Source organism: Gopherus evgoodei, chromosome 4 (genome assembly GCF_007399415.2).
Source record: "Gopherus evgoodei ecotype Sinaloan lineage chromosome 4, rGopEvg1_v1.p, whole genome shotgun sequence".
Classification (NCBI taxonomy): Eukaryota; Metazoa; Chordata; order Testudines; family Testudinidae; genus Gopherus; species Gopherus evgoodei.
This window is the reverse complement of record NC_044325.1, coordinates 65,857,468-65,870,909: the sequence shown is the minus strand read 5'-3', so window position 1 is coordinate 65,870,909 and position 13,442 is coordinate 65,857,468. Positions and strand designations below refer to the sequence as shown.

Genomic DNA, 13,442 nt, shown 5'->3' with positions numbered 1-13,442 from the left:
CAACACAAAGTCAATGGTTGGAACTCATTGCCATGGGATGTTGTGAAGAACAAAAGTATAGTGGGGTTCAAACAAGAATTAGATAAGTTTGTGGAGGATAGGTCCATCAGTGTCTATTAACCAAGCTGGTCAGAGATGCAACCCCACAAGCTGGGTGTCCCTAAACTTCCAATTGCCTGAAGCTGGGCCTGGATGACTGGGGATGAATCATGTGAGTCATCTGTACTGTTCATACCCTCTGAAGCATCTGGCAAGGCTATAGTCAGAGATAGGATACCAGGCTAGATCACCCAATATGGCCATTCTTACGTTCTTATGTTAATAGAAAGGACATGTCTAGTGATTTCCTCAGCATGAGAAGACATCTCAAACCTAGCAGGGAAGGATCAGTATTCCGTTCCTGTCCTTTAGCAGCCCAGTCCTGGCCTATAAGTACTAACTTCAAATGCCTGCTCACGTTCCAGCTGTCTGAGCCCAACTCCAGCCCAGTTAATGTCTAGGACCAGTGTGCTTTGTGACACTGCAGCCCTGTCACTTGCGAGGCACTCCAGGGCTGTAAACTTACTGACATTAGATCACCTGGCTCTGTCAACTGGAAGTCTAGCAATGAGAGCTTCTTTACAGCAGAGCTTTGCCACCAGCTGCTGGCCTTGCAGCAGTGTGGGCTTCCCCACAGCAGAGTCTTGCTACTGACAGGTAGATATGCAGTAATGTGAACTTCCTCACAGCAGTGCCTTGCTAATTCCAGCATGCATGACTCTGCCTTCACATTTGATTCCGCCCATGTAAATGACTCGTGAACAATTAGAACCTCTACACTCCTTACTGAACTTTCAATTTCAAATTCCAGCTGAGATCTCAGAGATAACAGGTTTCTGGAGAGCCCATCTTCATCAGAGCTACCAAAGTATGGAAGGCAGTGATTTCTTTATCAGAACAGCTGTATTGTTGGCACCGCATCCCAATGCACATCTTAGTATAGTATGTCAGCATTGGAGCTGCCTCTTACCTTTCTGTAAGCATAACAATCACACTAACGCAATTTGTGATAACCTTTGCCCCTACCCCCTCTGCACAAATGGATTGTTTCCTCCACAGTCAGAAGAAGGGTTTGCATGTGGATTATAAAATACCTTCCCTTTATTATGGCATCCAAAGGTCACTCTGAGTGCCCAGGAGGAACAGAATGCGGGAACAGCACAGTTGGAGTTGAAAGTCTATCTCCAGAAGGACGGACTTCTGAACCTGAAAGGGGAATCTTTACAAACCTGGGTAAGTCCTGATTGTTAATGTTCCTTGGTTTTCTTTCTCTGTGTGGAATAAATGAAGACATGTGACTGAAGTCAAGTTCTGTTGTTAGTGGCCCCATTCTTCTATGCCAATGCAGATAGATCTCAGCCTAGAATATCTCGTAATGAGAAGGTTTACTTGTGTGAGAGAAAGAGAGTGTGTTACAGTACAAATCTGATCAATGTGTGCAGCTTCACTAGAAAACCAGCTCCTTTCATGGTTCTGTCTGCCTTAACAAGTGTGAACACTTGTTCACAAGTCAGTGGGCTGGAGAGTGTGGCAGCAATATTAGCAAAAACATCTTTTTCATCCAATGAAATAGAGGCACTATGTGATAGGTGTGAGAATATCACAATCTGGCCCTTAGAAAAGAAGAGCCTTCAAAGGTGATAGCAAAAAAGATTTGAAAATGATGAAAGAACTTTAATATAATTCAGGGACATCACTTTTAACTGGTAGAGGTTTCAAAAGTTGAAGGAGGTGGGGAGAAATATACCATATGAAACATATAATAGGAAATTTAGGTGGACCTATTTCATACAGAAGGTTATTAACCATATAGAATAAGTTACAGGGGAAGGCCAGGAATAAAGACGTGTTCAGGAGACACCTGAAATTTTACTGAACTTGATCTTGCAATAAGAGAGGGGTTCTCAACCCTTTCTGGACCTTGAAATGGGGTTACTGTTCTTTACAAGTTCCTTTGTGCATCTTTTTCTCCATTCTCGCACCCTTAGAGTGACCATACATCCTGTATTGGCCAGTACAGTCCCTTTTTTTAAGCCTTGTCCCCACTGTCCTGACTTTTTTGGCAAATGTGGACATTTGTCCTGTTTCCTTTTGCCAACCTGAGCAGTTGGGTGTGGAGGAACACACAGAGGTGAGGCAGGGCTTGTGTGAGGAGCAGGCAGTCTTGGGTGAGCAGCAACACCAGTGCTGTGTGGGAAGAGAGGCAGGGCTCGGGCCAGCCCCATGCAGAGAGGGGGGGTTGGGTGAGCGGCTTGGGCCAGCCCCAAACAGTGTCCCATTTTCCTTTTGGGAAATATGGTCACCCTACCCACCCTGCATTGTAAGTCAGCAAAGTTATGTCTGGGACAGCTGAGACAATGGTAGGCTTGATGACAGTCACCAGGTGTTGAGATTAAAGACTGTCCAGGAGAGGAGAGTGAGAAATGTTAGCCTCTGTGGGAACGTTCAGTTAACATCAGCCCCTAGGACAGGAGCATTCATTGAAAGACACTTCTTTGGTTATCCATCGTCCAAACAGACAAGATGTTAGGTGCTAGAGCTAGTCAAAAGAAGGGGAAAAGTTCTGAAATTGTTTTTAATTTTAAAATTTGCAAAATTCCAAGCAGCTCTGTGTAACTTTCATGAAAATTTCATGGATTTATTCTCCATTTTTTTTATTTTGATAGTTCAGATTTCATCGTAGTCAGTGTTGTGGAAAAGCAGAGCAGTGGCAAAGCAGACAACAGATGGTGATAGAGTAACAGCACCCTGCTCCTGGGTGGCAGGAGCAAATCAGTGCTTTTAATCCCTTCCTCCCACATCCCAGGGATAGCATGTGTCCTAAAACTGCTTCTAGTCTTATTTTCATTTGTTAGATCCAAGGAAGGATAACATGTAGGCAACTTTCCATGGGCTACTGCTGCTTGCAACTCAGCATTGTTCGAACCCTCCCAGGTGCCATTTTCCAACACTTGCCAGCTGACTTGTGGGTTTACAATGCTGCCAGTGGTCCACCCTTTGTAGGTAACTGCAGCTCAGAGCCAGGCCCAGACAGAGGGAAACACAAAAGTTCTAAAGCACAACACTTGTATCCATTTCCCCCGTGGTTCCCTTCAGTCTGGTATGTTCCAGTCCCTTCTCTCTTTTCAGTGTTCCAATGCCAGCTGTCTGTTTGTAATTTCCTCTTCTGACTGCATGATGCCAAGATTCAGCTAGGCTGTTCTTCCAGGTAATTATCCTTAATTTCTTCATATACTAATTCTAAAGATAATACTATTGGAAGTCTAAGCAAGTGAATTTCTGATCACTAAAGGTTCTCAAACTTGCAGCTTTTATATTATTTGTTTTTTGTAAAACATCTCTCATCCTCATATAGGTGTCATAGTTCTGTTACAAAATAGTCCCTTTGGCCGGGGGACTCCACTGGAAATGGTGGATGTACTGATAATAAAGGACTCATCAAAAGGAGGGACCCATATATTTTTCCTTCCCTCTCCAGACCGGCGTCTGCCCCATCAAATATACCCTGGTCTGAAAGGCAGCAGCAATACCCCAGGATGTCCTGAAAGCAGGTGACTGAGAACTGAACCATAACACTGGAACAGGTTCTCAAGCAACACATCCAAGGCTGGGTTGGCAGATCCCACTACTGCCTGGAGAGACTGAGGCTCAGTTCTCAGTCATCTGTTTTCAGAACACTCTAGGAAGGTGCTGCTGACTTGCAGATCGTGATACCCTCGATGGGATCAAGTGACTTAGAGAGAGAATGAAGAAGGATGATGTGATAGATGATTGGGCAGCTTGGTATAAATTCTCTGGATTGTGTATGTGCTTGTGTAGTTTGTGTAGTGAAGGAGGGGCTGTGTTCAAGAAAGGAGAGCGTAAGGGTGAAGGGAGAGTTGAGAACAAAGTAGGAGGAAGAGGGAGTGACTCAAGTTGATGTTTGTCTTCTTAGGCTACCATGGATAGTGAATATGTACACGGTCACATCAAGAAGCTGCAAGAGCAGCGTATGTCCACACAGAAGAAAACCTTCACCAACTGGATAAACAATATCTTCCGCAGGAACAATGTAGGTAGTTCCTCCTCCTTTGGACTTATTTTTCATTCTCAATTTCATCTTCTGCTCAGCCTTTCCCCATTTACTGTCATTGGATGTATAATATAAGCAACAGAGACTCCTGCCAAGGCGGGTGACGCAATCATGTATTTTTCACCATACCTACAAAACAATCCTTCTGATTTTCTTTAAGGTCCAGGTTCCTGGTCTCCCCTGAAATCAGAGTTCTGTCTTGTGGCATGAGTTGTTTTCGTTTGATCTCTTGACCTTCGTGTGAATTTTCCTATTTCAATTATCTTTTCTGTGTGAGGTCCTGAGTTGCCTAGTTTTCCCCAGGGAGGAATTGCATCCCCTATGAAAAAAACCTTTGTTTGTAGAATCTGTACAATCTAATCCCATTGATCTGGGCTACAATGGCTTGTGCAGCCTCAGGGACTGTGATTATGCAGTCTTAATATGAACACATTTAAAATGAAAGAAAGATAGGAGTTGATCATTTGAGCAGTTAATGATACATCTGTGACATTCACTACATTGTGGCTCTCTGCAAGGCTTCCAAATCTTTGAGGGAAATTGTTCCAGTTGACCAGACTGGGACCTTAGCTGTAACTGCCAGTGCTTGCTGCCTCCCATTTAACTGTGCATATTGTAACCCACAGTGGGGTGGGGGTTGTTCCAAACTATGGTCTGGTCTTGCTACCATTGGAGCAGTTTAGGTTCCACTGTGAGTTAGACTAATGTGAGCACTATTGTCTGCGAGATGGGCAGTGATGACCCATGAAAGACAGACATCGTTAAGCTTTGGTGGCTTTAGGGCAGAGCAAGAGGGTTGATTTAAATATTACTTAGCATGTGAGAACTATGAAATGCAACCTGGTTCTGCTACCCAAACAAGTGTGGAAATCAAGGAGATATCAGAGATACTATCTAGTCATATGTATTATTTCAGTGAAGTCAAAGATACCTCAGAGTTCAAGAGCTGACTTCAGTGTTAAGCTTCAGTCCTTAAGATTAAGCTGCTTGCACATCATAAAAGTGGAGAGAGTGAGAGAACTTTCAAGCCATATAAAGAACGATGTTGCGCAGGGAGTTTATCCATGTCTTCTCGGGAATGTACTTTCAGTTTCTGGCCCCATGAGATAAAAGAGTTGAGCTTAAATCACAAGTTACATTTCAGACACTGTAATATGCCTGGATTCTCTGCTGACCCTGGTAGGGGTAGGAAATGGCAGGACAAAAAACACTGCTCTGAAAACTGAGCCCATTTCTATTCGTTCTCCTTCTCAGATTGTAATGTGGTCCCACTGTCAATTTATTTGAAAGCATGGGTTTGGTAGCTTTATTCCAATTTGTATGAAACAATGGAACTATATATATATAAATTTATTATTACTGCATGATGGTGCAAAGCACAGGTCTATACAGAAAGGTTCATTGCAAACTATAATTTTAAAAAGATTTTGTCTTCATGAATAAAACTGGCACAAAACCCAACTGAGAGGTTTTTACCTTTTTTAAACGGTCAGACACCACTGTCAGTACTTTAGAGCTATAAATTTAAACAGGTAGAGACAGAAGATGGAAAAAGAAATAACTAGGAGAATGAAATAAGATGCTATCTGAGGGCCTGGAGGTAAGCAGTCAAGAGAATGTTGTCAACTACTTGTCCTACATAACATGCCACCTTAAAATTGCTCGGAGCTACTCCTGGACTTTCCATTCTTGCTGATTCTGCTGCAAGAGGGCCTGTGGAACCCACAGATGATAGGGCAGGGTTTGATCTTTAAACTTGTTATTTGGTCCTATTTTCCTCACCTGTAACTCTACTCCTGTTCAAAAAGCTCTTTCTTCATCTTAAAAGTATGGTCTTGTTTGTCTGGAGAAATTAGTAGTTCAAAATTGTAGTAAATTACCCTGAGAGGTGTGGTGTGGTCTAATAATGGCCCACTTTAAGGGTTAATGACATGGAGGCCAAAAGATATTCCTCAGCTATACTATAATTAGGTTACGACACACATATCATGCCATATTGCTGAACCATTAGGTCACCTCCTTGGCAGCAGGGTAATATGCTTGTTGTAGGTGTATCTTAACGCACACATGACTGACCAAGTAACAATGTGAGAGATTCTGACTGTGAGGCTTTAGTTAAGGTTGGAACTAGTGTTCCACTATAACCCTGAACTGGAATTCAGCCAAGAGATAGAGTGTAAAAGCTGCTGAGTTTTTATAACTCAAGAGCTGTCTACAGGAGGCTGGTATTAGCCAAGTTCTTTTTACTGCTCCCTTTTAGCTATTTGCATTTTGATAAACCATTTCCCGTCATGACCAAGCCCATTCTTGATCCCGCAGCAAAGTGACAATCCTGTGCTCAGAATATTAGTCTGTTGCCACAAAAATGATTATGATGTCACCACTTTGACATCGTGACTTCACTTGCAAGGTTAGATACAAAGTGAACTGTAAGGCATTAAGTCATAGATAGATTTGATTATTTGCAACTATGGCAATAAAAATCCTGAAAAAAAGTGAGTCTTTTAGCCTGAGTGTGAATGTGCCTCTTTAAAGTCAACACAAAAATAATCCCCTGTAGGGAAAGCACCTCTTGGCTCCATGTATTTTAATATGCCCACACAACAGCTGACGGCAGGGGGTTATATAAGCAGGAATTCGGAAAACACACAGAGATGGAGGGAGTGGAAGGGCTGAGGAAATAGTAAGACCACATTGGGCCTAAACTTAATTATATGAATTGGAAGGTAATATTTCACCTCTATCCAGAGAAGCTCCCAAACAGACATTCTCCCAGTAATCCATTTCTGATGCATAGCAGCTTATGACTAAATGAGTAAAGCAAATCAAGTGGTCTTCAGGTGAAACCCAGGAAGAGGCTGCCAGTCTTGCTGGACACTATATGGAAGAAACTCTGGAAGTGGAGCTGGCCATTGGCTGAATAAAGGAGAACTGCCCATCATGCTCTTGGCTGAACAGAAGAGATGATAATCCAGTAGCAGAAGCACAAAGTACTGAAGTTGTTGAACAGAACAGAAATAACTAAACTTTACTGTACAACCCTGCCAGCCTGCCCTCATTCAATGTGTAATTCCTGTTAACCTTGCAGCAGGTCTCCACACAGACAGAGGCGAAACTAGATCTCACAGAGCAGATCTTGTGATGTCAGCACCTGGATGTTCTTCGCTCCATGTTAAAAAAATCAAGATATGTCAGCCAAGTGCAAGAGTCACAGAAACTAAGTTTCTATGTGGTGTGTTTTGTCTTTGCAGGTGAACATTGTGATACAAGACATCTATAAGGAGCTGAAGGATGGCATTTACCTCCTGCAACTCCTGGAGTTGCTCTCTGGGGAATCACTGCCTAAACCAAACTGCGGCAAGATGAGGGTACATTTTCTGGAGAACAATAGCAAAGCCATCACGTTCCTCAAATACAAGGTGAGAACTGGAAGCTGACACTAGTCGGAACAGTTTATAAGCTAACTTCAAAATTAAATTGACAATGGGTTTTGCTTGATTGCTTGTTTGTTTTTTTCCCGATAGTACATAATGAGGTGTTCCATGAAGATGGGAGATTTTTTACTTCATCCCTTTTCCCCTCTTTACCTCAGGTGCACAAACTGTACTAGGAGTTTCCTCCTCAAGAGAGAGAAGAGAGTGGTTCTGCTGCTGTTCCTGCACCTTCATTAGTTTGCTCTTAATTTCTCCATCTTCCATCTACCATGGAACTTTCTGATATCAATGTTCTGTCTTGTTTCTAGTTAAAGGGACATCCCTCAAATCATTCTTGTGCCTTTTGTTCATTACAAAACAAAGGTAATGCAGCACACAGGCACAGTGGAATCCAAATAACTGTGTTGACTAACTATATGCAACATGGAAGGCCTAGCTGCTCTGGCAGGGTTCTGGGTTGCTTCTGAAACACAAAAGACAGAGCCAGTAAAGGGCTCACAAACTATTGAAAGGGATATGACCCTATTCCTATATTGTACAGTTTTGCTTGATGTTTGAATAACAGCCATGAGGGAACATATATTTCTCCACACATCGTTTATTACACAAGTGCTCTCTCCAGAGCGGTGGACACAGATTGTTTCATGCTGAAGGGAATTGCTTGTCTATTAGCAGGTGCAAGTAAAGGTGATTGGGCCTGAGAATATTGTAGATGGGGACCAAACCCTAATCCTGGGATTAATCTGGATCATTATCCTCCGGTTCCAGATTTCTTCCATCACTCTTGATAAGGTAAAACGAGGTCTTTCTTCTTCTGATTGTCTATAAGTGTTTCATAGATTTCATGGAGATTAAGGCCAGAAGGGACTATTAAAATAATCTGTTCTGACCTCTTGGATCACAGAAACCATAAAATTTCACCCAGTGATTCTTGTATCTAGGCCAATAACATGTGGCTGAACTAGGATGTTCTTTTAAAAAAAAAATCCAATCTAGATTTAAAAACTGCAAGCTATGGAGAATGTACCACATCCCTTGCTTAGCTGGTCCACTGACTAATTACCCTCACTGTGGAAAAAATGCACTTATTTCCAGTTTTGCTATTTCTTTTCTGATGTGCAGAAAAGTTTAATGTATCCAAGTCCGTTGACAAACTGGCCATCCGCCAACTGCATTCATGTGATGTTAGATTCAAACTCATTGTGCATCGCCGCTAAAAGCACAGGGCTTGGCTGAGGCAGCTGGAGGAGCAGTGACACTATCTCAGCCACTACAACGAATGATATCCACATGGCTACAGTGTTTGGCTAGTGTGTGTGTTTACCACTGCCCTCTACTTACTGGTTGACAGCAGATAAAGGAGCTTCATTGTTGACATCACTGCCTAAGTGCACATCAAGACATGCATCATCTGCCCAACGCCTTTAAATTCAAAAACACAGGCCCCCTATTACTCAGTTTTGTAGATTTTAAGTCCGTAAGGGACCATTAGCTTATCTAGTCTGACCTGTGTAACGCAGCCCAGTAATGCCTGAGGCCCCAGCAATGGCAGGGAATCAATTAGGTAGGATTCTTAGAAGATCCCAGCAGATGAACCACACCCCATTCTACAGAGGAAAGTAGGGGAAAAAAGCCAAAATCCTTGTCAATCTGACCTGGGAGAAAATTCCTTCCTGATCCCAACTCTAGAGATCAGTTGTACCCTGAGCATGTGAGCAAGGCACACCAGAAGAGGATTCTCTGTACCAACTTGGAGCATGGGTCCACACTATCCCGTGTCTTTTTTCCAGTCAAAGCCAATCTCTTCAGAAGAAGAATCAAAGAATCATAAAAGGTAGGACTGGAAAGGACCTCAAGACCCTGCGCTGAGGTGGGACCAAGTAAACCTACTGACAGATGTTTGTCCAATCAGTTCTTAAAAACCTCCAAGGATGGTAATTCCACAACCTCCCTTGGAAGTCTATTCCAGAAGATGAAAACAATTCAGAATATAGTTGTGCAATGAAGAAAAAAATTCCTTCCTGAGCACTGCAGATGGCTGAAGCTCTGAAGCCTGAGATCTGTTTATAATTATTATCTTAATGCAGATCTGCAAGTGTTATGAGCAGGTTGACAGCACTGCAGGTGGTCTTGTTCTCCCCAGGGATGATAAAATAAGGGAATGAACAGGGAGACTCAGATTCATACTTAAGCTAAAGTAGGATTTCCATTCACTAATAGCAACATGAAACTTATGACTAAGGCTGGGTTTAAAAAAAAAAAGAATTATTTACCATAGAAAAATTAGAGCAAAACAGAAAATGTTTGTTTAATTTTAATTTTTTTGCAGAATTTTCATTTTGCAGAATTTTAAAAAGAAAAATCATTTCAATTTGAATTAAATAGAATCAAATCAAAAATTTCTTTTTTCTGTTTTGCCTTTTCTCTCCCTTCTTCCCTTCCTTCTTCCTCTAGGGAAACCAAATGAAAACTGGAAATGTTTTCCTTTGATTCAGATTGAATTTTTTTTTATTTTGAACTGATTCAGAGCAGCATTTTTGTTTCAAATTGTTTAATTTAAAACGTGGAACATTTCAAATGGTTAAAAACATTTTCATGAAAATTTTGGCATTAATCAAGATTCCATTTTTAATTAAAACGTTTTATTTTACAAACTTTGACCCTCACTACTTTTGAACTATTCAGCAGTTCTGAATTCACCCACTAGAGGTCAATGGTGCATATACACATCAACTTATTAATTGTAATATCAAGGGAAAAGTGAAGAAAAATTGCAACTCAGAGTGAGTTTATGGGGAAACCCCCCTCAGCCGTAATTCTGGAGAGATTGAGAGCTTTCTTAGCATTCCATATTCCCTTCTGCTCACACACAAAACTTGAGTCCCTCTTATACTTAGAGAGACTGTACTAATTTCCACGGTGAAGTAGATATTGGGACTAGAATGCAGGATTGCATCCTTCTTGGATAAGTTGCACTGTCAAGTCAGCTAAAGATACGGCTTCACTCGTTTCACCCAGCATACTCTCTCTCATACATTTATTACCCAGAAGATTCTTAAAGTACCTTCAATGGCAGAGAGGAGATAGGAGAACATACCAGTGGATGACAGTCGTCTTGCTTCAGGGAAAGCAGAATTTACTAAAAAATCCATAGAATGCATCTCCTTTATTTCATGTGAGGATTTGTCAACAAATTAACTGTTGCTCTTTTCATACAAATGCTCTGCAACCTTAACTTGCAACTTAACAAAGCTGCCCCCACCTCAGCCCCTCCTCTTCTGGCAGTCTGCCCATATCATCATGCCCCCAGAGCTCCTGTTCCCCCACCAGAAGCCTGTTGATTTAGGGGATGCTTAGGAGTAGCTTGCGAGTGGCAAATGACTATGCTGGGACGAAACACTGATTCCTTTTGGACCTTCCCTACCCAACTTTCCTTCATTGTTTTCTAGCAATGGAACGCCTCTCTAAGGAAATACTGGAGGTCCGTAGGGTGGAAGAGTCAGGGAAGTGTTAGTACACAGGAGCTGTTTCTGAACTCGTCCCTTCTTCACACCTTTACCACTCTGCTCCTGACAGCCCTCAGAACCCTACCTGGAGACCTTTCTCCTTCAAGTTCTCATAGCCTCTGCCCTTCTGTTCTCCCATCTAGAGACTTGCTCACCCCACATCCCCATGGCCCCTAAAGCTTGAGACATATTGGATCCCACACACACGTCACTCCCCTCTACAAGCCTTATGAAGCACATTTGAGGAGAAACATTTTCCCCCTGGTTGCTAGAAACTTTTAAAGTCTCCAGGAGTCACTTGATGCATAAGACAAACTCACCAGAGTTGAGATTCCTTAGAGACATGACCAAATCAAAAGCCAATAACCTTTAACATTAAACTTTAAAGACCTACATTTTGATGCAGGGCACCAGATCATGGCTAAAGAGACAAATAAACTAAGCTTTATGTCTCTCTTGTTTTCCGTTAGCTTGTTACAAAGTGGACAAAGATGACTTTCTGAACTCTGAACACCTATTTTTAGGATGCCTAATTTAGGGACCCCTTGTTCACTTCCAACTTGTAAAGGCATTCAAAGCCTACCAATTTTAAGACTAATATGAATTTTCATAGATTTTAGAGGGGGACAAAATCAATTTTATAAAAGAAGCTCAGTTGCAGGAGACAGGGCTGTTATTATGAGAGGGAATTTATTGCCCATCCTGAATTTTTCTATCTTGCTTTCTTCCCAGGAGGAATTTGGAGTCCGTGCTGATGTATTGTCTGCCAATGAAGCCCTGCTGATCTGGTGTCAGCATAAGACTGCTAGTTACTCCAATGTGAGTGTGAAGGACTTCTCCAAAAGCTGGTCTGATGGCCTGGCTTTCAACGCCCTCATTCACGTTCACAGGTAAATAGGTGATGAGGGAAGGCTTCAAGAAGAGCTGACGCCATTGTGTCTAGCTCTAGCATGGCCACTTCCAGGGTCTGAATTCTCTTTGATGGACAAGACAATGGTTTTGTCTTCCCCTGTGCCCTTACTCACTCAGAACTACCATTTCTTTAAATGGGTGTTTTGCCTGAATAAGAATGGAAGAATCAGGTTCATGGAGTTTGACTCTTTCTCTTCCTGGAAACAAAAATGACTTTGTTAGCATACACTCTGCATTTAAACGTGTTTCTTTATTTTGCTCAGAAAACAAGTAGAATCTGCTAGAAAAGCATTAAGTCAGTCACCGTCAGGTCACTATATCAGTGATATAAAAGGACTCAGGACAGATCAAGAGCATGTTTTGTTCCACTGTTGTGAGTGGCTAGTCATTCCTAAGGCTTAGAAGCACATCATCATCTCAGTCAGTTTGTGTCCCCTGCAGGAGCAAAGTCTCCTCCGAGTGTCTTCAGGAGTGTGATTTTGCTAGCTGTGCCATGCAGAATAATTGTGCTTCTCACTGATCCTGGCTGGCCATTGATAGGAATGTGTGAGCTGTGTCTCAAAACTTGGCTCCTCCTGTTCAAAAAATTTGCATGAAGAAAAATACTAGAGAAATATGCATTAAATTTGCTTTCTTTGATCTTCACCTTCCTCGCTGGTTTCAATTGCACTTTCTGAAATGTTATTGAAAATGGGGTTTTCTATGGTCTTCACCAGCACTTAACCCTTTCAGTTCAATGAGAGCTGTAGCTGGGAGCTGAAGGCAGCAGGCTCTCCCTCTTTCCCTCTCTGCCCCTCTTGAGGGGAGAGGGAAGAAACAGGGAACAGAAGAAAGAAAGAAGAGATGGGTCTGCCACCTTGGACAGTTTTTCTCCCACCAGATACCAGTGCTACTCCATCTATTGGCAGGAAGACTTAAAACCCCATAACTCCCCAGCCAGGGACAATGTTCCCATTTCAGAATTTCCTACCTAGTGAGTCTGTTTCACCAGCCAGGGATGACAAGAGGCAGGAGGAATGGGGAGTTTTGTGTGAGCTGAGTTCTGGATTGGGAATTTTCCTTCTTCTGTCAGGCAAGGGAGTGCTAGTGAGTGGTCTATGCCAAAGCACTACAGGAAAGCAGAGAGCTATGCAATGCTTTAAGGGATTATTGTACCGTGTTCCTCATTCTGCTAAAGTTCCTTGTTCAGTGTCAGAAATTTGCTCTCTTGCATCCTTTGTATACAAATCTGTGTGTATTTAAACTAAGCCATGACTATACAGGACTTTACAGTGGTCATTGTTACATGCACCATGGCCACATGGATCTTCATGGTGACAGCTGAGATAAAAAACAGATTCTCATGCGCCAAAAGCACAGCATGGGACCTCTAAAGCCAAAGGAAAATCTATGTTAACAGCTGCTACTGTACTGCCAGTAACAAAGAGAGCAGTGATATGCACCAGATACTACATTGCAGTATATATGTGTACATACAGC

At 42.2% G+C, this 13,442-nt stretch overlaps 1 protein-coding gene across 1 annotated transcript in view; it reads left to right on the top strand.

Moving 5' to 3' along the window:
- The window catches only part of SPTBN5 (spectrin beta, non-erythrocytic 5), a 156,838-nt gene that overhangs the window by 514 nt on the left and 142,882 nt on the right, over nt 1–13,442 (top strand). Inside the window, 5 exon segments of the mRNA XM_030560166.1 lie at nt 851–981; nt 1,159–1,272; nt 3,974–4,090; nt 7,363–7,530; nt 11,784–11,941. Coding sequence (XP_030416026.1) covers nt 851–981; nt 1,159–1,272; nt 3,974–4,090; nt 7,363–7,530; nt 11,784–11,941 — 688 coding nt within the window.